Raw genomic sequence first — 23,898 nt, 5'->3', positions numbered from 1 at the left:
GCTGGCGCAAACACTCCCGCAGCCCGCCGAATCCCGTTGCCTTGCTGTGACTTCAACTGGTGAAGAAGGAACCAGGCGACACCATGCAAAAACAGGGAGCTCGATAAGTGCTCCAAGTCAAGCATTCACGTGATAGAGAAGAGGAAGTAGGCACGCCCAAAAGCCTGCCGGGAGCGAACCCAAGCCAGGGGGCGGAGGGAGCGAAAAGAATAACAGGAAATGACTTAAGACGCACGTGCTTCGGAGAGGGGTTGGAGCAGAGCCGTCGAGAGGCGGGGCCGCCACCTTACGCCTGCGCAGTTGCCGCCGGCGGCGCTGCCGAGTCACTGGGGTGGGAGGAGCGTGAGCAGTGGGCGGGGCGCGAGCCTACGTGGCGCAGGCGCAGTGCGACTCTAAAGGCGCGGGCCGCCCTATCTGCGGGGTTTGGATCCGGGTCAGTCAGACGCGGCGGTCGCGGAGAGACGCTTAGAACCGACGGGGCCGGATCCCCAGGAGCACCCTAGCTGCGAGGAGGTGAGTGGCCTGACGTGCCCGGCAGGGCCGGGGCGTCGCGTCCGCCCGGCCTCCCATCCTCGGGAGGCGGAGTCCCGCCCTCCCGTCCGGTCGCAGCGTCTCCCTGCGCCGACTGCCTGGCCGGGCCTGGCCCTCGTCCGCCGCGGCCTGGAGTGCGCGGCCTTCGCTTCCCGCCTTCCTGCGTTCCCGCGGTATCCGGGCCGCGCCGGCCGCAGCTTCCCTTTTCGCCCTTCTTGCCGCCCTTTGCCCCTTCCCGCCTTTTCCCGCCCTGCGAGCCGCATTCCTCTCCTCTTTGCCTCCTGTGGCTCGGCTCGCGTCTCTTCCCGCGTCCTCTGCGCCGCAGCTCCACTCCAGTCTCTTCTCCGTGTCGGTGGTTGGCCGGGGCGAGCAGGGCCAAAGCCGTGACAGCTCCTGGCTCGGGTCGTCCCCGGGTTCTGACCTTTCCCCGCCGACCCTGTTGAACCTCGACAGACCCAAGTTCGGTAAAAAGGCACGAACTTGTTGCTTTGCCTGTAGTCCTGCGACTTGAGGGGTTGAGTGGGTGTGCCCAGAGAGGTGTGGATGTGTTTTTGTCCTGGGGACAGGTTGATTCTATCAGGGCCGTTCTGGAGGGTTGCTGGATAGGGCTTGCTTTCTTCTCGGAGCTTCATCTCTAGATGCTTCCTAGAGGTCTGAGAAATTTTCTTCGCTTTAACTTTATGAGGGCGCGTGCAAATCCTTCACTGATTACTTTCAGGCTACTGAAAACGAGGAATTGGACTTGAAACATAAGGAGGGCTTAGTTAAAACTTCAAAATAGTAAACAAGATTGTGCATACGCTATTTGTGGAAAGAGAAACTGGGTTATGATTTGACTTAAAACCTTGTGAAGTAACTTCTGTATAATACAGGCTTTTTTCAAGTCTGAGCTCCTTTGGGGGAGTCTTCCAGAAGTCAGTGCAGTGAAGGGGTAATAAGTATGTCTCACAAATAAAATGTTGATGAAGATAGGCAAACCAGTCACCTGTTATATAGAGCTGTTGAGCTGACGCTTTGTGAATGGAAAGCTAGGAATATAGGGGAGATAATAAACCTTTTGTAATTACAAGCATGTTCAGCTCTAGCTCCCAAGGTTAATTAAGCCTAAGACTACTCACCTTTGCTCTGGGTTAAAGTAACTGAGGAAAAAGATGAGCAATCATAATGCAATGCTGGAAGTCTGAAAACAGTTTAGGCAATACTTTATCCTCGAAGTTTTGGTCTGTAGCCAGACTTTTATTTGGGGATGTTTTGGTTTTTAATGATATATCTGTTTTTGTATTATCATTTAGGGTGGTCATCTGTTATACTATTATGTCAGCACCGTGTAATTAGAAGTTTCCAGGCTTAGGTGAAAAACTTAGCCAAGTATGAGATCCTGGAGGGCAGGAGTGAGACACCATCCCTACAGAAATGGGGTTCCCAGGACCCCTGTGTTCAGTTCAGCCTCTGTTGTGGCATGCAACTTAGTGCTAGGAATTCTGGAAGTACTTGTGAAAGGAATGGATTTCTGCCTGTGATGTTCACCATTGTACATGTAGCTTGATGTGTATTTAAAATACTGACTGGTTGCCACAGAAGTCAGATTGAGAGAACTATAAATCACACTTTATTAAATTTTTTACATGCATTATGTATCTGAGAGTATTGTATATGAAGGTCAGAGGGCAACCTAGGGAGTTGTTTCCTTGTGTTACTCAAGTTTTGGGAAACACACTCAGATGGTCAGGCTTAGCAGCATGCATCCTTACTGTTTGAGCCATCTTTTTAAGCCATCTTCCTACCAGTCCCTGTAAATCCACCTCTGAGCCATCTCATCCGTCCTTATAAATCTAGCTTTAATGGAGTTGTGGTAGCAAACAAACCTTGGGTGTGGTGGTGCACGCCTTTAATCCCAGCACTCAGGAGGCAGAGCCAGGCTGATCTCTGTGAGTTCAAGGCCAGCCTGGTCTGGTCTACAGAGCGAGATCCAGGACAGGCATCAAAACTACACAGAGAAACCCTGTCTAGAAAAAAAAGAAAGAAAGAAAGAAAGAAAAGTAAAAAACCACTTTCTAGCTGGTCAATAGTGGCACAGTACTTTAATCCCAGCACTCGGTAGGCAGAGGCAAGCTGATCTCTATGACTCCGAGGCCAGCATAATATACAGAGGGAGTTCCAGGACAGCCAGGGCTACACAGAAAACCCTGTCTTGAAAAAAACAAAAGCCAACCAGCCAACTAAAAACAACAACAAAAACTTGTTTATAGCTCGTGATAGACCTTTGTAGATGTGAGGCACTCAAGACCTACCAGAACTCAGCCCTCCGTCTAGTGTATAGAATAGTGTGTATTGGAGGAGTCCTACTCCAGTACAGTTAGTGACCCGTGAAGCTTCCAGTCATGTAAACTAGGTTTCCTCGTGTTTATGACCTGGTTAAGTAAACAGTAGTATGTGTGGAGAGAGTTTATGTTGACTTCTGATGTTGAAGTGAAAACTAAGTCCTTTGAGGTTGAACATAAACATAAATGTCCAACATTGTGACATCTTGGCCTTTGGAATAGTAGAGGTCTCACAATAACATACAACTCACTTCTGAGAAGTAAGCTGATCTAGAATCAGAGTACCCAAGGATCCATAGAGGCACTGCTCTCTCTGAGAGTGCCTGGGGGTGGGGGGTGGGGGTGGGTCTAGGGGGGTACCAGGTTAGAAATAAAGGTAAAGTATATCCTTGGCTTTAAAGAATTCTCTATTGTTTTTTAGTCTTTTCTTCCCTCCCTTTCCCCTTTTGGATGCTGGTGTGTTCATTTGTTCAAGATTTAGTACTTTGGTAATTTGAAGATTAGATTTGAGAATTTATTAAAAGACTTATTTGTGTTTCTTATTGCTTTAGTTGATGATCCTTTATTTCCTTCCTTTGCTTAAATGGAAAATCAGAGGAGCAGAAATTGAGGAAGTCAAGCAGTGAACTAGTTGGTTAAGAAGAGCCAGAGTCCTATCTGTACAGCAGTGTTCTTTGTATTTTCTCCTACTTGTAACTAAAGAGAAGCTCTGCTTTCTTTACTTGTTTTCAGTACAGATTTCGGTTCTTGTTTAATGACTGTGGCACTTCAAGATAGCAAACACCAAATAAAGTTAACAGTCAGAGTGGAGTATGAAATGATCAGTGATGACTGAAGTAAGTCTCTACTCCTGCTCTAACGACGACAGTAGCATCTTGTTTTTCATGGTTTTTGAGATACTGGTTAAAATGCTTTGTACAAGTGCTGTGGTGTATCATAGAGTCAGAATTAGAATTGTTAGGGTCAGACTAGGCAAATACTCATAGCTTTTTAATTAGAGTGTCACAATTTGAGCTTTCTGCTGTCTCTAATGGTAATTTTGTTGATAGATTTCTATACATGTACAATCAGGGAGCTCCTCTCCCCTCATTTTACAGCCTGAAACATAGCTTTTAGATTTTGTTTCCAAAAAATGTAAGAAGATGTTGGCATCAACTAATTAGGTGGTTTGAATTCTATGGTAGTTTGTATATATTTTTATATTATTTCATTTATTTTCTTAAGAAATAAGCCCTATAGTCTGGTTATGTAAACTGCAGCTTAGAAATAAAAGGATGTTTTCCTCTTAACAGTAATGGTATAAGGAAATATACTCTTTGATTCCAGCAATTTTCACTTTTCTTATTTCCTTTTTAGTATTCACAGAAACATCCAGAGGAGTGCAGAAACTTTCACAATGAAATCTGAAGCTAAGGATGGAGAGGAGGAGAGCCTACAAACTGCTTTCAAGAAACTAAGAGTGGACGCATCAGGGTAATTGAATATGTAATGTATGACTTGGGATTATTTATTTACTGGATTTAAATAGTCCTTTTGGTTAAAATGTTCCTCTTCTGGGGCTGGGTGGTGGTGGCAGTGACAGGCGCACGCCTTTAATCCCAGCACTCCGGAGGCAGAGCCAGGAGGATCTCTGAGTTTGAGGCCAGCCTGGTCTATAGAGTGAGATCCAGGACAGGCACCAAAACTACACAGAGAAACTCTGTCTCAAAAAAAAACAAAAACAAAAAATGTTGCTCTTCTGACTTTTTTTTTTTTTTTTTTTGGTTTTTCGAGACAGGGTTTCTCTGTGTAGCTTTGCGCCTTTCCTGGAACTCACTTGATAGTCCAGGCTGGCCTCGAACTCACAGAGATCCGCCTGGCTCTGCCTCCCGAGTGCTGGGATTAAAGGCGTGCGCCACCACCGCCCGGCTCTGACTTTTTTGTTCACCCTAGGGTAAGTAAATGGTAATACTTTGACTTTGACAAATTCTTTGTAAATATTTGATTGAATTTGAAAAGCAGTAGTTGGTTTTTACTCTAAGGTTGAGTGTTTTGGTTTCTTCTTAACTCTGAGGCAGTCTCTCTTCCCTAATTTAATCAAGCCTTAAATCAAGTAGTATCCCACCAGGGACTTCTCATATACCTCAAGGGAATCACAGTATTTAATTTTATTTTTTAAACTAAAAGTGAGTTGGCCCAATAAAGGTCTGTGAAGACATTCTTGATTTCACAGTCTCTAATTGCTGAATCTCTCAGTGGAAGCCTGTATTTAGTAGGGGTCTGTTACCAAGACCAATATAGTCTTAGAGCCTTTGACCAAACTAAATGGAACAGCCACAGACCAGTTGCTCTCTTAAGTATTAGTATTTCACCCTTTCCAACATCTGTGTGCTGGTCAGATCTCTCCTTACTCTAGTTCTTCTGACCCCAAGCCTGATGAAATCTCAAGTGTTAATGGTTATGATCTTTTTTTTTTTCTGCTTATGAGTGGAAACTGAACACTGGAAGCTCGGAGTTGAGCGCTGTAGTAGTAATAACAGTCCTAGTCCCCAGCATTTCACTCTTGGCCTCGGCACATCTAGGAGCACATTTAACCTTCTCTGCTGTCTTGTAGTAGATAGACACTGCTATTGTCTTAGTTTAGAGAGGCTGCTCACGAAATCGGGTTACTTTCTATTGGTAGAAGTTACAGATAGAGTTTGAACCCAGAGTGTCTGGCTCCAGAACCTGCTCTTAGCCATTCTTCCATGTGATCCATTGCAGAACACATGGGAATACTTTACAAAGTAAAAACTAAATAGATGCTAATAGCTGCCTGCCTGTGACTAGCACTGTTTCTGGCCCACCTTAGAGTGTTTATACTGATAGATTTTCACAGTGGATGATAAGATGTTCATATTTGCTTCACTGGTACTTCAGGAAAGTATCACTTTCCCAAGGTTTTTTTTCCAGCATGTTTTTTTTTTGCCATATGAATACTTAAATACACTTTTTTTGTTTGTTTTTAAAGATTTGTTTATTTATTATGTACACAGAAGAGGGCGCCAGATCTCATTACAGATGGTTGTGAGCCACCATGTGGGTGCTGGGAATTGAACTCAGGACCTCTCTGGAAGAGCAGTCGGTGCTCTTAACCTCTGAGCCATCTCTCCAGCCCTGTTACGTGTTTTTGAGACAAGGTCTTCTTAAGTATCCAAGACTGGCCTCCCCATCATAATCCTCCTTTCTCAGTCTCATGAGTGCTGGAATTATGTCCATGTGCCACCATACCAGTCTTTTTGTTGTTACCATTGTCGGTTTGTTTTTGATGTGGGTGCTCTGTCCTGGGGATAGAACTTGGGGCCTTGCTCATGGTGTGCTGTGCTACTGAGCTATATCCCCTAGCCCTTGGTAAGCCTTTTTGAGAAAAAAAGGAAATAAAGCGGGAAGGCATAATTCTAGATTGTTAATTTAGTATATTCTTTGTGATTTGGGATGTGACTTTTTTTAACTAAGAAAATTCTAGAAATAGCCACATAATGCATACAAATCCTCTAGTATATAAACCTTTATAAGTAACTCTTCATATGCAGACTTTTCTCTGATGTTTTAAGAAATTGAAATGTAAGCTCAGTGTTGTGGCATACAACTTCAATCCCAGCATTCAGGAGGCAGGCAGATCTCTGTGTACTGAGGCCTGGTCTACAAGGGAGTTCTAGGACAGCTAGGACTACATAAAAGAGACCCTGCTTTAAGGAAGAAAAAAGAAACTGGAAGGTAAAATTAAGCTGAAAATAAAATTAAGCTGTTGATGGCACTAAAAGTTACTCAAACCATTATAAAATGTTTTGCAAAATATCCATGTAGTTTATGGTTGCAAATTACACATTTGGGGGCTAGAGACAGGGCTCGGGTGAAAAGCACATACTGCTCTTTCAGAGGACCACAGTTCAACTCCCAGCACCCATGTCATAGCTGTTTGTAACTGCTGCTCCAAGGAGATCCTATGCCTCTGGCCTCTGCAGACGGCTGCACTCAAAAGCACATACCCTGTTCATATGGACATGCCCATTCACAGATACAAATTATAGATAATAAAATACAACTTTTAAAGGAGTTGTATATTTGTAGCATATGATATGCCTTTATTAAAATTATGGAAAGAAGGAACAGAATATTTGAGAAAACCAAGAGTAGAAGAGATGAGTCAGTAATGTGACTAAGCAGATTAAGACTCATGGAGTCGCAGCATATGTTTCTGATTGTTCCATGCTCTTGTCATACACCCTCTGAAGGGACTGCTGAGGACTGACACATTAAGCTTTGCCAGGAATTTAGCTTGAGCCTGTTCAACAGGTTTTGATTTTCAGTGGTATTTGTTTTACCAGGGCCAATGTCTTTGTATTTGTTATAAAACAATAAACCTTTTAATATGACTATAAAATAATTGTAAGAGTCACAATTTACTTTAATCTCTAGACCATTTATATAAAATGCCTATGTGGTTTTTTTGCTTGTTTGCTGTTTTTCTGAGACATGGACAAGGTCTGGCTGTTGTGCCCAGGCTGATTTCAAGCTTGTGATCTTCCTTGGCTTCCTGAATGCTGTGATTGCAGGCATAGGGTTTTAGACCATGGCATACATGGGCGTTTACTGCAGTTCTCTTATGATGATCCAAACATGCTCTCGTGTCATTAAAAGAACTTTTAGGGCCTTACTAGATAGCCCAGGCTGACCTTTACCTTTCTTTGTACATAGCCTAGGCTGGACTTGAACTTCCACAACCCTCCTGCCTCTGCCTCTAGAATTATAATCCAGCACTACCATGCTTGGCTGTGTATGGAGGTGTGTGTGTGCTCGAGTGTCTGCAGGAGCATCTTCACATGCGAAGATGACAATGTGGAATGTTATTCCATCTGTTTTGGTTTGTTTTTAAGACAAAATATCTCACTAGCCTGGAGCTTGCCAAGTAGGCTAAGCTGACTGTCTGGCACACACCACTGCACCTGACTTTTGTTGATTCTGAGGATCAAACTGAGGTTCTTGTGCTATGTGTGTTTTGGAAAGATTTATATCTAGATGCTGGTGTTGGTAGTCTGGGTACAGATGATTCTTTTTTAAATGTTCTAGGAACCCATTGTACTTGTATAGTTTTAAACGATTTAACTCTGAGTAATATTTCAGATTGACTAGTTGCAAAAGGAGGAAAATTTTTCCAAAAGTTGTGAAATAGTTCAAAATGGGATCATTTGCTAATTGACTATTAGAGATAGGTTCCTGATCTTAGTTTTTACGGCTGTGCCTCTTAGGTAAAAGAAGTGGTCAGTGTCACTTACATTCTCCCTGAACATAGAAGACTTGATCTGCCCCAGAGAAACAGCCCAAAGTCTATTTATAGCCCACTGCTGGTTATACTTAGAGATCATTCTCTCGTTTATGATTTTGCAGCCATGGGCTTTTAGGGATCTTTTCAGTTTGGTTTTGGGGGAAAATTTACATTAAAAACTGAACACTTTTGAGAAGTATAAATGAGAAAGAAAATAAGTCACTCAGAGTTATGTTAGGATTAGTGAGGTAGAAAGTTACCCTTGTGATACAGTTTCCATCATAGTGAACTTTGTTCTTGTCCTCAGGTCCGTCATGTCTCTGTCTGTTGGAGAAGGCATGAGTGTCAGAGCATCAGTCAGAGCAGCAACAGACGACACCAAACCTAAAACTGCGTGTGCATCTAAAGACAGTTGGCATGGGTAAGAGTGCCCCCTCCCCTTAAATTACAGTTATTTACTTGGGGTGTGGTACCTGCCAAGGAGTGTGTATAGAAATCAAAGGACAACTCATAAGAGTTGGTTCTCCACCATAGTATTTCAGGGATCAAACTCAGGTTGGTTTTAAACACCTTTGTGCTAAGCCATCTCTTTGGCCTGGGCAATAGCTTCCCATGTGTCAGCTGGTGCATGCTGGCTAAGCACACTTCGCAACTGAGCTATATCCCCAGCCTTATTATTATGTGATATTGCAGTGACTTTTGTCCTGAGGTCTGCTTTGTCTGGAATTAGTGTTACTAGTCCTGTTTTTTGCCAGTGTGCGACCAGTGTATTTCTTTCCTGGCTTTTTAATCACTCTGCTTTTAGGTTGTTGGTATCTCAGAAATAGCCTGTGGCTGATTCTGTCTTGTTCTTTATTCAGTCTAATCAGGGCATTTTTCTTTTTTTATTTTGCTTTGTTTAGTGCATTTATTCTGATAATTGGTATATTTGCATGTCTGCCATTTTAATTTATTTTACAATTTCTAAAAAAATCTTAAAAAATTTTTTTTTTAAATTTATTTTATTTTATGTGTTGGTGTTTTGCTATGGGTGTTGTATCTCCTTTAACTGGAGTTATAGACAGTTGTAAGCTGCCATGTGGGTGTTAGGAATTGAACCTGGGTCCTCTGGAAGAGCAGTCAGTGCTCTTAACCACTGATCCATCTCTTCAGCCCCCAAAATCTTTTATTTTTGAGACATGAAATCTCACTCTATAGCCCAGGCTATTCTAAAATTCCCGTGTATCCCAAGCTGACTTTGAATTCTTGGGCAGTACTCCTTCCTTCCCCTATTAGGGACCATGCACAGTGTTGTTAGACTTTCTGTTTTCCCTCCTTACCTACTTCCCCTTCCTCTTTGTCCTTTAAAAATGATTTGAAAAAATTGCGTTTTTTACCTCTACTAATTAGACGGTATTCAGCTTTGTTTTTTAAGTAGTTGGCTTTGAAATTTTACTGTCAAGCTTTTGATAAAAAGGCCAGAGTTAGTTTTATAAATCACGTTGGTACTTGATTGTCTGCCTTCCATGATGCGGTTATTCAGTATGCCAATCCTGTTCTACTTTAATCTCACAGGTTAGGGTTCATCCTTACTCTAGTGTTAATTTGTCTGTATTTTGTTTGCATTTTTAGTTTCTTTGCTCACGATTCTTGTACTCTAGACCTTGCCACATACAACCTCATTTTTTTCTTGGTGAAAGTCTGTTGGTAAATAAGGCTCTGCGTTGCTCTTTGTGTAGAGTGGCTTTGAATGATTCCCCTTGGCTGTCTGATAGCTCAGTTGTGGTGTGTTTGCCTAGAATGAGAAGCAATTGTCCATTCCCCAGCACTGCAAATAGTTATGAATGGTTACCTCTGAAATTATATAATATTGTGCCCTGTTAGTAAATACTTTGCCCTTCTTCCCAATGTGGCCACATTGAATGAATGTCATTTTTCTGCTTTTTATTATTAATTTTAATTGTCTTTTTTTTTTTATTTTTGGTTTTTCGAGACAGGGTTTCTCTGTAGCTTTGTGCCTTTCCTGGACTAGCTCTGTAGACCAGGCTGGCCTCGAACTCACAGAGATCCACCTGGCTCTGCCTCCCGAGTGCTGGGATTACAGGCGTGCGCCACCACCGCCCAGCTTAATTGTCTTAAGGATAGAACCTGGCCTCTTGGGCACAGATCATGACCCCAAGTTTGGTAACAATTATATTTTGCTTTATCTGAGAATACCTTTATTTCATCTTTGTTTTGAAGATAGATTGGCTGTATCTGAAATGGTTGTTTCTACGTAGGCAGTTGTTTAGCACTTTCCGGGCTTGTTGTGGTCTGGCTCTGTTGTCTTCTCTGCTGCTATTGAAAGGACTCTGCCGTCAGTGTAAATATTTTGCTTTTAAGATTTTAGCCATGATTTTCTAAATCAGGTCTTCTTCCATTGACTGTTCCCTCTGTGGCCCTGAGGGTTAAACCTGGGGTACTCTGCGGCTATGTGGGCACTCCATGGCTAAGTCATGTTGTTCAGGCCTTTCTGTATCTTAAAACAGACTCTAGATTTAGTCCTCTTCTGTTAGATTGACAACCTGTATGTGATGCCCCCCCCCCCCCCCCCCCATTTCTCTAGTACCTTTTAGGCCACAGATTAGCAGACCCTTTATAGAGTGACGTGGTAAGCACAACTGTAGTCTCAGCACTTGAGAGACTGAGAAAGAATTTCCAGATTGAGGCCTGCCTTGATCTACAGTGAGGCACTGTCTCAAAAAACCAGGGGGTGGGGAGTCAGGGAGGGAGGGATGGACAGACAGACCCAATAAATATTTTAGGATTTGGAGGCCAAGAGGCTAAAGCTGAGGAGTTTGTGTTGGAGCTTACAGGAAGAGAAAGCTGCTCACTGCTGCCGTAGTCATCCTGGTTGGCTCTTCTTGTTCAGTTGCTCAGGCAGTTTCAAGATGAAGTGGTCAGCCTGGTGGGGTTCTGCTGGAGTGGGTGGTAAGGGGCAGCTCCAGAGTCCATTTACGCTGTGTGAAATACGCACATCTCCTAGTGTGCTCTTCTAGCGTTCAGATTTTGTGATGCTGTTGGATTTTTTTATTTTTTATTATTTGTTTGTATACGTGCGGATATGGGCATGTACCATAGCACACGTGTAGAAGTCACAGGACAATCCTGGGGAGTTGGTTCTCTATGTCTACATGGATTCTAGCGGTTGAAGCCTGTTTGTTACAGGCTTATACCCAGAGTCATCTCTCTTGTCCTGGTTGGATTCTTAAACCTCTCAATGCCCAGCAGGTCCCAACTTGTAGATGGTAGCTTGGTAGGCCCCAGAAAGTGGGAGAGGAGAAAGCGGGGGAGAAGAGGAGTGAAGGGTCACCTCAGATTCATCTCCATGGCTTTCAGTTGTAGCCCACTGTGGGCAGTGTCCACATGCTCTGCAAAAACAAGGGGTCAAAGTACATGCTGAGCATGTGTGAGGCTTGTGGCTTGACCCAAGTGTCCCACCCCTAACAAGCAAGTAGAGGGACAGATTTAAATTACTCTAGAGGGTGCAGTTTCCTGACCCTTGTAATAAATAGATTTATCTTCCTGTTCAGTAATTCTCATAGCAGTATTGTATTTAGCCTGTTCCATTTAATTCCAAATGCAGTTTTATTTTCCCTTTCTGTTTTAATAAGGTCTCATTGTAACTCAGGCTGGTCTCGAGCTCACAATCCTTCCTCTAGCTCCTAGGGGCTGGGGTTACAGGTGTGTGTTTCCTGCCCAGTTCATCTCTCCACCCCCTCCATCTCTTTCTCTCATCCCTACTCTCTCCCCCCCCACCCCCCACCCCCACCCAACTTCCTTTGAGACAGGGTCAAGATGTAGTCCTGGCTGTTCTGTAGTTCACTATTTAGACAGATTGGCCTCAAACTCAGTTGTCCTCCTGTCTGCTTCCCAGAGAGCTGGGATTAAATGTGTGTGTCACCACACCCAGTGTGATTTTTATTTCTTAAAGTTCCGTATCAGGGCCATGAAGATGACTTAGTGGGTAAAGGTACTTTAGCACTGCCAAGCCCAAAGCTCCAAGTTCGAATTCTGGGATCCACATGGTGGAAGGAGAGAGCCAACTCCCAAAAGATATCCTTCATATGTGTACCCCCAAATAAATAAAAAGCTGTTTTTTTAAACCATGTTTTAAGTCCTGCTGTCCCGTCCCCCATCTCCCCCCCAATTTTGCTTGGCAGTTTTAAGTCTCCTTTTCCTCGTTCAGTTTTGTATTTAAATGTTTTGTAAGTAGCTATATAGTGCATCTAATAATTCTCAGTTTCTGGAAATTTCAGGGACACCAAATCCTGATGGGGAGGGAGAAAGCGGGGAGAGAAGGAGAGAGAGAATATGAATGAGAATATTTCTGTGTGTCTATGTGCACTCAGTACATGTGAAGAGCAGAGGTTCATATTGTTTGTCTTCCTCAATTGCTTTCCCCCTGGTTTTTTTTTTTTTTTTTTTTTTTTTTGAGGTAAAATCTCTGAATCTGGAGCTCCCCTAACTTGTCTGGACTGGCTGGGCAAGTCCCAGGGATCTTCCTGCCTTCTAGCACTGGAATTAGAGGTGCATGCCACTGCACCTGGCTTATTTACATGGGTGCTAGCGTGGCCAGTACTTCACTGACTGAGCCAGCTCCCCAGTTCTGTGTTACTGTTATTGTTTGTTCTTGCTGGCTGTTGCCAGTGATAGAAGTGATTTGTAATGCTGATGCCTTGCTTGATAGTACTGGCACAGTGGCTTTTGTAGCATTAGCCTTGGTGCTGGAGCCACATTCTGCCTGAGGGAACTGCATCAGCTTTTATCTGCTTCTCCCACACCCAGAAGCCGAGCATGGAAGATGTTGTGTTACCTCACTTGTTTCTACAGATTGCTAGTTAGGGTTGCTGAACATTTGAGACAAAGACTTAAAGCAGTTTGAGAATGGAGGCATTCATGACCTTACACCCAGAGGTCTGTTTCCAGCTGTCATATGACCTCTCTCAGGAGGACTCTATATCTCCGCATCTTCTTGTGTGTTTTTCTCTTGTAGGTCTACAAGAAAGTCTTCACGAGGAGCAGTGAGAACCCAGCGTCGTCGACGCTCTAAGTCTCCTGTCCTTCATCCTCCCAAGTTCATACATTGCAGCACAACAGCATCTCCCAGCTGCCAGCTCAAGCACAGAAGCCAGACTGAGCCACCCGACAGCAGCAGTGGGCTGGGAATTGCAAGCCCCAAAGAGTTCAATGCAGGAGAGACCTCTACTTCTCTTGATGTTAATCACACAGGGGCAGGCATTGAGCCTCTGAGAAGTTTGGTTCCAAGGCTCCCATCAGAGAGTAAAACAGAAGAGCCCTCTGATGCTACCCAAGTCTCCCAAGAAAGTCTTACGGCCAGTGATCTCTCTGACTTTCGATCCGTTTCCAAGCTAAGCCAGGGCAAGCCATGTGCGTGTGTAGGCAAGGAGTGCCAGTGCAAGAGATGGCAGGATATGGAAGTGTATTCCTTTTCCGGTCTGCAGAATGTCCCTCCTTTGGCCCCAGAACGAAGATCACTTGAGGACTACTCTCCATCACTGCACACCAGAACTCTGTCTGGCTCCCCTCGATCCTGTTCCGAGCAAGCGCGTGTCTATGTGGATGATGTGACCATTGAGGACCTATCAGGCTACATGGAGTATTACTTGTATATCCCTAAGAAAATGTCCCACATGGCAGAGATGATGTACACCTGATAACGAGAAGCTGATTCGTGTGCTTTAAACCAATGAAAGGTTGTCAGAGGTTTAGTTAACGGCAGACCTGGTGGCCACTCTGTGAGAAGACATCTCTTTTTGCTCACTGTGCTTGCAATAAAAACTCTTGGCATCTCAGTTAATCTTCATTATGTCAGTTTACTGAGTTCTTACGTACCCATTAAGGCAAGCAGGTCAAAGAAAATCTCTCCAAAAAATGCTCTGAGGGCTGAAGAAACCATACTGACTGGAGACTGGCAGCAGTGGGGATGTATGAAATGCTTGTAAGACGGCATATTTCAGACCTGCTTAAGATGTGGCAGCCAAGAAACTCCAATGTGCTTTTGTAACTGAACTGAACACTCATGTTGTAGATGCCAGCCCACCGGTAGTAGAGCTTTTAAGACTCATTTAAACTGTCTTTGGTTTAACACGGGTTTGTGTTATTAAAGATTTCTTATGTTACTGTTGAGTCAGATCTAAGGTTTAGATTCAGTTTGAATAAACCAGGTGGCCTGTCCCATATTGTTTGAGGGAGTCATTAACCTTACTATCACTAAATAAACCCCCGCTGGTGCTGTTATCCAGAGGTATGGTGTGTTGTTTCTCAAGCTGTTTAAAGTGCTGCTGCTAAGTATTTGAGGTATGTGTGAAAGTGTGTCGTCTCCCTCTCTGGTGTTTGTGATGTGTATCTTGCAGCCAATTCTAATACAGGTCTTGTGCCTCTCATATGTTCTAGATGTTTGTCATCTCCTACCCACAATCCCTGAAGAGGATTTCATACTTATCCTGATACACTCTGGTGGATGAATCATTGTAAAATCCCCTCCAAAGTTTGGTTAAAGGGCCTGAGCTCGCTTTAACTGGGAGGGTGAATCCTTACCTTTCTCAGGTGATTTGGTTTCTCTTTTTTTTCCTTCCCCAAGACAGGGTTTTTCTATGTAGTTCTGGCTATCCTGGTACTTCCTCTGTAAACCAGACTGGCCTCTGTCTCCTGAGTGCTGGAATCAAAGGTGTGCTCCACCGTGCTGGCCTGGTTTCACATTTTATACGTGCCTTGTAGCTTCTATTTTAATTTGCATTATGCATACCTACCAATTGTGAAAACGTCCAGTCATGGGAAGATAATAGGAAGTTTGTTTCATTTGGATTGCAGGGTAAGCCTTTGCTGTTCACCTCATTGGCCCTAGGCTTGCCTCAGGATAGAGGATCTTTACTTCACAGATGAGTCATTTGCACTTGGGAGAAGTAAGAAACGTATTAGAAAAGTCTAGAATCTAAGCTTTGGAAGACGGCTGCTAGCTTAGTGCACATCTAGTAAAGAAAAGGCTATCACTCGGGCAAGGAGCCAGGTGCTGCCGTGGCACTCAATGCTGAGAGTGGCACTGGTGGTGACAGACAGTGTACTGTTTTGTACATCTTCAGGCAGCTTTCTCAGGACAAGGCAATTGGTTTTGCACATCTCTATAATGTTGGGATTCCAGGACATCTGCTGCCTGTATTCTCTCAGGAGACCGTAAATGAGCTGATCACCAGGAACTTGGGCACCTCTAAGAGTGAATGTCTCAGTGCCATGAAAACGGACCTTTCCGAGTCCTCAAAAGGTCCAGGTTCCAGGGGTTCCCAGACCACAGAGAGCCACTTACAGAGGGTATTGATTGAGTGTAAGGATTCCAGTCCAACAAGTAGTGTTGGTCTTATCTGGGGGGGAAGTATTTGTAGTTAGCAAGTGACTTAAAATGAATTCAGACGCATTCCCAAGTCTTCATTCTGTTTTATAAAGGAAGAGTCCCACTGACCTAGTAACTTCCTGAAGGGGTCAGATCAGAGCTTAGAAATTTCAGATTTGTGGGAATAAGCCAACAGTTACTTGCTGGGGTGTCATCTCACACTTGTAATTACAACTGGGGAGGACTCAAGAGTTCAGGGCCAGCCTGGGCTACAAACCAAGACCCTGTCTTAACGAGTACGAACATGAATCCTGAGGTTAAAAATTACCCTGCTCATGCAATTGGGCAAATTTCAATTTAGTGTCCTTCATGAGAGCATTTGATCTTTGTGGATGTGACTCATCACTGGACCTTTGCCAAAGGGCCTAGGGGCCATGTGGGTGGTTTACCAAACTAATTTGATAGGTCCTGAGAAGAGGATTCAGTGATGACTGAAGAACTAGAACCTAGTTTCCACGGGCTTTTATTTTGGCACTCTAAGCAGTCATTGTGGGTATTTCTTTTAGCACAAGCAGTCACATTGTTCCAGGGGCTGGGAATACAACAGTAGGCAGAACAAAGTCCTTATCAGTGGGGAAAGGTGAATGTAAGTGGTTATGGATTGGAAAAGGATTAGGAGATAGGAAGGGTTGGGGTAGGGAGGTGGGATTTCTGTTGCATTTCAGGCCCAGAAGTGTTTATGCTAACGTGGTGTTGGCCCTGAAGGAAACAAAGTGAGCTGTATGGACAGTTGAGGAACAGTACTCATGACGGACAGAACCACTAGAATCTGAAGGTTGCTCGAGCAAGTGAGGTCAAAGGGGTGGGGTGGGGTCAGTTTGTGGATAACCAGTGGGTAGTTTGAAAAGCTTTGGCTCCTAGTGAGTGAGATAGCCATTTCGGGGGGGGGGGGGGGGGGGGGGGTGCTGCAAGGGAAGGAGACAGGAAGAGACAAGTTTGAAGACAGGGTCTCACACTGTAGGCCTAGTGGCTTAGACTCCCACCTTCAGCCTTCAAGTTTTGGGGTTGCAGACATGCAGCATGGGGACCCGAACACTGGCTACAGAGGATTATTGGGAAGTTTGTAGCTTCTAGTGGCTGGATAGCTGATAGTGGGGGGGAACGTTCTGGAATTAAGGTAGAGTAGAAGAGAGACCTAATTCAAGGGTGTGAGGAAGATAGGAATTAAGAATATTCTGGCAGCTTTTAAGAAGAGCTGGTACGGATTTGGGAGGGGGGTTGGAAATTGGGTTTTGTTCTTGTCTGATATTTATTAGCTGTGTAGAGCAGTTGAGTGGGGGCTTGCATAATTCCTGAAATCAGGAGGAGAGGCACAGCTGGAGAGCCAAATTCAGGAGCTACCAATATATGGAATTTTAAAAATGATGCTAGTATAAGATTTTAATAGAAGAAATTAGGAGTAGTTTGTGTGAATGCTGTACTTTCTGCTCATTTTTTTTGTGGGGGTGAGGCCTGAAACTGCTAGAAAGACCTATTTGAAATAAACAATTTAAGGAAAAAAAAAATGTTTTGCCAGGCAGTGGTGGCACACACCTTTAGTCCCAGTACTCTGGAGGCAGAGGTAAGTGGATCTCTTGAGTTTGAGGCCAGCCTGGTCTATAGATTGAGATCTAGGACAGCCAGGGCTAAACAGAGAAACCCTGTCTCAAAACAACAAAAAGTTTTTTAAAGACTTAAGAAGAGAACACTTAGGCAGTGAGTGTATCAGAGGTGCAGGCAAGATGGCTTGGGGTAAAGGCCCTTGCCACCACAGCTGATGACCTAAGTCCTTGGGACCCATGTAGTGGAAGAAGAAAACCAACTCCTCAAAGTTATCCTCTGGCCTCCACGTGCACTGTGCCATACACAATGTGTACACACACAAAGAAGTAGATGTAATTTAAAAGTGGACAAAAGTGGGCTCAGGGTTTTAGCTAAGTGTAAAGCACACACATGTGAGTGCACATGCATACATTCAAGTAAGTGCTAGGCACAGTAATAGACAACTGTGCTCTCTACTCAGGAGGCTGAGGCAGGAGGATAGTTTGAGCCCAGGATTTCTAGGGCCAGCCAGGGCAACATTGTGAAACCTTGTCTCAAAAAAGAAAAGTTCCAGGTACAATCGTCAGGGAAAGGGCAGGAGCGTGTTGAGGCTAACCAAAGGTTACTCAGTCAACTGAAAAAGCAGTTTTAACAAGCCTCAGCTGCACACATGAAAGGGGACGGAGGGGCAGCCACTGCAGACGTGAGGGCTGTGAGACACGAACATAGCAAGTATTTATACAGTAGAACAAGGAATCGTGCTTTGCACAGGGGTCTGGGAGAAGCCAGACCTTGGGGAGAGGTGCTGACCCAGCCACTATGCAAAAAAGTTCCATGGGAACGTGGGCTCCCCTCCCCTCGCTTCAGAATTCAACTCCACCTCTTCTTAGGTTCCCTCCATTCTGGGCTCCCCCGGAGGCAGCCCTATGTGAAAAACAGAAGGAAGTGAGGAAGGGGTGACGGCTGTAGCAGGAATCTTAAAAGTTCTTATTAATAAAATCAAACCCGGGGCCAGGTATTGGGGTGAAATGCTGGATGGTCAGAGAGACAGAACAAGCCACAGCTAACCTCACCTGGCCAACTTCTCAGCTGGTCTTGTTTCCTCAGACTGGAAGCTTCTGAGTCCCCATATCCAAATGGATCTCAGCTGAACTGTGCTGCTCAAAACCTAAAAGCTTAACCAGCCAAATGCTTCTAGTTTCTGGCCCTCACGCCTTATATATCTTTCTGTTTTTGCCATCACTCCCTGGGATTAAAGGCTCGCTTTCTGAGATTAAAGGCGTGAGTCACCATACTTGGCTGTTTCCAGTGTGGCCTTGAACTCAACAGAGATCAAGACGAATTTGTGCCTCTGGAATGCTAGGATTAAAGGTGTGAGTGCCACCATTTTCTAGTCTTTGATCTAGTGGCTGTTCTGTCTCTGACCCCAGATAAGTTTATTAGGGTACACAATATTTTGGGGAACACAATACCACCACAGACTGCCTCTCAGGACACAGAGCCAGACAGTGGCAAAAATCCCGGGAAGACACAGATCCCCCCCCCCCCCCCCAAGATTTATCTTGTGTGTGTGAATATTTTGCCTGCACATCATATACATACAGTGTGTAAGGGATCAGATCCTCTGGAACTGGCATTACAGGGATGATTGTGAGCTAGGTGGGTACTAGGACTCGAAATTAGGCCCTTTGCAAGAGCAATGGTTGCTTTGAACTGCTGAGCCATCTCTCCAACCCCATACAGCTTTAAAACCAGTTTGGAGAACTTTATCTAAGGAAAGTCTGTTATAATACACACATAACCACAAGAGGGCGTGCTTTCCCCAAAAGTCACAGGATTAATTTTTTTTGTTTGTTTTTTTGGGGAAAAAAAAAAAGCCACAGCTTGCCTGAAAGCTCATCCATAGCTGGGTGCCAAATAAGGCCAGTGCCAAATTCTGCAATCTGAATTTTGTTTTTACAAGATCAAAGTGTTCCTTTATTAGTGATGTGGTCTATCAGGAGCAAAACCACAGGGTGATCATGAAGGAATAGAGTGCTGAAATGTCAAGGTAGTTAGTATTTAGATTGTAGGTGATTCTTCTGGCAGGGATTCATCACAGGGAGCTACTAGGGGTGAACAGGGCTAAATGTATGGGGATGAAACTCCTCCTGGAATACACCTAACCTTAGACTATTATTACAGTGACTGATGGACGTTTAGAGGCACCCATAATCCTTTCCATTGGAATGCTCATTTCTCTTTCTGTGACTTCCAAGCTGGAAAGAATTTGGGAAAGAAATGGGAAAAGTGTTCTTAGGGGGGAATTGTCTGAGCAGGCTAAAAGTCCACCTGGACAGGATGCCAGTCACCTGGCCAAGGTGATAGTTTGTGTGGACACGAAAGGGACTCTGTAAGGTCAGTGGCTATGCATATGATCATGAGAACCAGCAGTGAGCAGGAGCAAGTCATAAGAACTGGTTATCAGTAGAGAGGAAGGCAGAGAACACATTCTGCCCAGAGAACACTGCAAGAAATGTCTGCAGTGATGTTCAGTGGCCAAAATCATCATGGGACCTGGAAATACGTCAGATAAACATGGTTGAAGTCAGGCAACAGTCTAATGTTCTCTTGGGCCTCAATTTTTTTTTATTTCTAACCTTTCTCCATTCCAGCCATACTATGAACACACTCACGTGCACACTTGTGTGTGCTCACACACACACACACACTTACGAATGCACACACACCAGCTTCAAATTCTTTCTTGGTGTTTACCTTTCCCAGAATCATTCCTGTTCACCCTGAACGTGTTAGGCTTACAGTGTCTTCCTTGTCCTGGGCATTTATTTCTTCTTACTGGAGGCTGGTGGAACCTGGGTGCTGGAAACCCATCCTTTGCTCCTGCCCCAAGAGCCTTATGAAGCCTGGCCTCATGGGCTCTTGGGACGCTGGAGCAAAGGCAGACTTGGGAAGGGGAATATTGCAAAAAGAACGATCTTGAGTATTTCCAAGTGAGTCTTATCCCACCACAGCTCACAGCCTGTGGTGTCAGGTGAACAGAGGGGAGGGCATTCTCCTCCCTGCTCATGGAAGTATGTGTGTTCCAGAGAGATGGAAAAGGGATGGACTGATATACACACACTCCCTCCTTCCCGTGTGTGTGTGTGTGTGTGTGTGTGTGTGTGTGTGTGTGTGTGTGTGTGTATGTAGAGGCTAAAGGTCAATTTGCGGTGTTATTCCTTAGAAACCCCCCCCCCCCCATTTTTTAAAACAGTGTCATTAGCCTGGAGTTAACCAATTAGCCTATATTGTCCAGCTAGTGAGCCCCAGGGGCCCGCCAGTCTCCACCTCCCCAGTTCTGGAATTATAAACTTATGCCACCACACCTGGCCTTTTTTTTTTTTTAATGGGTTCTGGGTATCTGACCCAAGTCCTCATGCTTGCATGGCAGGAATTTTACCCGCTGAGCCATCTCCCCAGCCTCCTGAGCTGATGCCTTCTACAGGGTTCTCCCTAGGTACCTGGGCTGGCTGTGGTGTCAGGTGGGGACATGAGCACAGGACTCTGACTTGCTCATGTTTCAGACTGTGGCTAGACCCTCTCCTCTTTGAGTTCCACTCTGCTTTCAAAGGCAAGTATGCAGCCGTTCCCCAATTCCTTTCTCTGTAGGTCACTGGATTCTTCAGTGGGGTTGGCAGTGGCCCTGAAGCCCCAGGTCCTGTCATGGCATGCTAGAAGTGGTAGGGCCCATGTCTGTCACCCTTTGCTAGCTGGCAGATATGGAGTGATCCGGGGTAGGGTAGTGTGCTGGTCTCATGCTCTTCTCCCTGCTTGTGGACCCTGGGGACTTCCAGATGGGAGACAGCTCAGACCCACAAGAAACCAAGCCACCAAGTGGCAGGGCTGTCCACACTTGGTTCTCAGATTTCCTGTTCAGCCCTCGGGCCACTGCCTGGGTCTGCAGGCCCAGTGGATTGGAAGCCCCCCTCCCTCCGGCTCTGAAGGAGGCTGGGCCAGCCAGGGGGTTATTTTGGGAGCAGCTTCTGAGATCCAATGGCCTTGTTAGGGCAACACTGACCTTTCTATCCTGGGAGGAAGGCAGGGCTGGAGAAGGGGCGGGGCAGCCGGGAGATCTGAGCCGCACGCCCACTGGGGTGGATGAGAAGGGGGCCAGCGGCTGCTTCAGGGTGGGCAGCGGGAATTCAGCCCTGGCTAGGCTGCTAACGCGGAAATTGCCCCTCTTTGAAAAGACAGGAACCCTCTCCTCCTTTCACAGCTCTTTTTAAAGAGGGCACACCGGATTCCATGGAAGCTGGACCTGGGACGCTCTGTGGGAACTTGGAGTGTCTTCTGTCCACTTCCTTTGCAAGTCGCAGCCTTGCTGGGATGACTGAGGGGGCCTCCCAGCCATGGCACTGACCAGCGCCCCCACTGCTGACTTGGCCTTTGGTCTCTTTCAGCCTCTGCCGGCATCTTGCTTTTTTCCCCCTCCTGGAGCCCGGTGGTGTGTCTAGAGGCTCAGCTTGAAGGTGCCTGGAGAGCATCGGTACCCCAACGGCCCAAGCTGGCGGACCGGGCCATTGTCAGGAGTGAGGATGAGATGAGCGGGGGCCGCTTTGACTTTGATGATGGTGGAGCGTACTGTGGGGGCTGGGAGGGGGGGAAGGCACATGGGCACGGACTGTGCACCGGCCCCAAGGGCCAGGGTGAATACTCGGGCTCCTGGAATTTTGGTTTTGAAGTGGCAGGCGTCTACACCTGGCCCAGTGGCAATACCTTTGAGGGATACTGGAGCCAGGGCAAACGGCATGGGCTTGGCATAGAGACCAAGGGGCGCTGGCTCTACAAGGGGGAGTGGACGCATGGCTTCAAGGGGCGCTACGGAATCCGGCAGAGCACAAGCAGTGGTGCCAAGTACGAGGGCACTTGGAACAATGGCCTACAGGACGGCTACGGCACCGAGACCTACGCAGATGGAGGTGAGTCCAGTTCAGCCCGCAAAGCTTGAGGGGGGTCCAGAAAGAAGCGCGGGAAAAGGACAGGGTAGTTGGCAAAGAAATAGATGGTCTAGGATAGTATTTGCTGTGTGGCTTTGGGTAAGCTACTCCACCTCCCTGTATCCTTCCCCCGCCCCCACCCCAGCCCCCAGACAAGAGTTTCTCTGTGAAACAGCCCTGGCTGTCCTGGATCTCACTCTGTAGCCCAGGCTGGCCTCGAACTCACAGAGATCCGCCTGCCTCTGCCTCCCGAGTGCTGGGATTAGAGTGCTGGGATTAAAGCCCTGCGCCACCACACCCAGCTACATCTATTTTCTTATCAGTAAAGGTGGGATAATAAAAGGGTTATTGAGGGGACGGCAGAAATTAGTGTAAGGTTGTCACATAAAAATACACTCATCAGACACTTGATAAGATGCAATCATTTCTGTTTACTTTCTAGGTGTGTAAACAGCTAGATTTTAGCTTGTGTTTTAGCAGAACTAGGGGCTGGCCTCAACTTTGCTATGAAAATTATGTTCACAGGACGTATCATGACAGTGTTTATTCATTCATTTCTCCATCCATTCATCCACCAACCCACACATCTAATCACCCACCATTCATTCACCCATCTCCATCCACCCATCTGTCCATCTCCCATTCACCCACCCATCCATCCATCCATCCACCCACCCACCCAGCAGCTATTCACCTATAACAATACCCATCTATCCACCAACTCATCCCCCCATCCATCTACTCATCCATCCACCAACCCACACAGCTAACCATCTGCCATCTATTCACCCATCTGTCCACCCACATATCCAGCCACTCACACTATCCATTCACCCATCCATCCACCAACTATTTCATTCCTCCATCCATTCATCCAGCAGCTATTCACCTGTCCATCCATCATCCATCCATCCATCCATCCATCCATCCATCCATCCATCCATTTACTCAATATATTCTTTCATCCAACACATATTTCTAGACAAACACTCTACACCCGCAGCCTTACTCAATGAGGATTTCGGTGGGACCTCCTATGTGTCAGTTGTTACACCAATGATTAGATACAAAGAGGACTAGGACACAGACTCTGGCTTCAAAGACGGCAGGCAGGCAAGCAGGCAGGCAAGCAGGCAGGCAAGCAGTATACACAAACATGTCAGAGAGTGGTCGCAGGTAAGAGTGGGGAGGGCGAGCCTTTCAGGACACAATTCCTGAGCTAATTTGGTGGGAGATCTGTGATCATGAGAGTAGGAGTTGGGGACTGTGCCATCAGAGGGGGGACTTAAAGAGGCTCAGAGCGCATAAAGGTTAAAGAAAATATAGAGGAGTTTCCTGAGGCAAAAGAGCACTGGGAAATGGCAGTACAGATACCTACTTCACCCGCGGGTGTGACTTGGACACACCTGAACCTTAGTTATGTTTTCCACATAATGGAGCACTCGGGACATAGGTACGCAAAATGTGGGCGGTGACCAGACAGCACCAGCTTCTACCCTCAGGCGAAGGTCAAGTTCAGGGCTCACCAGACCTTCTGTGAGCAACAAAGCTGTTTTAACATGCTCGCCAGGAAGACTTGAAGCACATTAGAGCTCTGAAAGTGTGCTTTACTGGTACCATGTTGTAGTCTGGCTACTTGGAAGGCTGAGGCAGGAGGGTCATTTTATAACAGCCTGGCAACATAGTAAGACCCTGGCAAGGAAGGAAGGGAGGGAGGGAGGGAGGGAGGAAGAGAAGGAATCAAGGATGGGCAAACTATAGAGATCACTGCCTGCTTTGTATATATTCTGAGAGTGTTTTACATTAATAAAAATGTGAAAAAAACCTGAAGAAAAG

General features: G+C 45.6%; 2 protein-coding genes across 3 annotated transcripts in view; both read left to right on the top strand.

Moving 5' to 3' along the window:
• The first annotated feature begins 380 nt into the window (after positions 1–380).
• On the top strand, positions 381–14,415 carry Oser1 (oxidative stress responsive serine rich 1). Of its 2 annotated transcripts, none has more exons than XM_052725217.1 (4): positions 381–513; positions 4,209–4,325; positions 8,444–8,557; positions 13,151–14,415. In XM_052725217.1, exons 2-4 carry the CDS (start codon positions 4,249–4,251, stop codon positions 13,830–13,832), a joined length of 873 nt encoding a protein of 290 aa, XP_052581177.1. In that variant the 5' UTR covers positions 381–513; positions 4,209–4,248; the 3' UTR covers positions 13,833–14,415. The 2 variants fall into 2 exon arrangements, with proteins under 2 accessions (XP_052581177.1, XP_052581178.1); XM_052725218.1 differs by lacking the exon at positions 381–513 and adding an exon at positions 3,574–3,688.
• A 6,832-nt stretch (positions 14,416–21,247) lies between these two features.
• The window catches only part of Jph2 (junctophilin 2), a 63,856-nt gene continuing 61,205 nt past the window's right edge, over positions 21,248–23,898 (top strand). Inside the window, exon 1 of the mRNA XM_052723963.1 lies at positions 21,248–22,044. Within this exon, the coding sequence (XP_052579923.1) occupies positions 21,666–22,044 (379 nt within the window). The 5' untranslated portion in view covers positions 21,248–21,665. The remainder of the gene's footprint in view (positions 22,045–23,898) is intronic.

This window comes from Peromyscus californicus, unplaced genomic scaffold, assembly GCF_007827085.1.
Source record: "Peromyscus californicus insignis strain IS unplaced genomic scaffold, ASM782708v3 Scaffold_7__1_contigs__length_154581171, whole genome shotgun sequence".
NCBI classification, from domain to species: Eukaryota; Metazoa; Chordata; class Mammalia; order Rodentia; family Cricetidae; genus Peromyscus; species Peromyscus californicus.
This window is presented reverse-complemented; position numbering and strand designations above follow the sequence as displayed.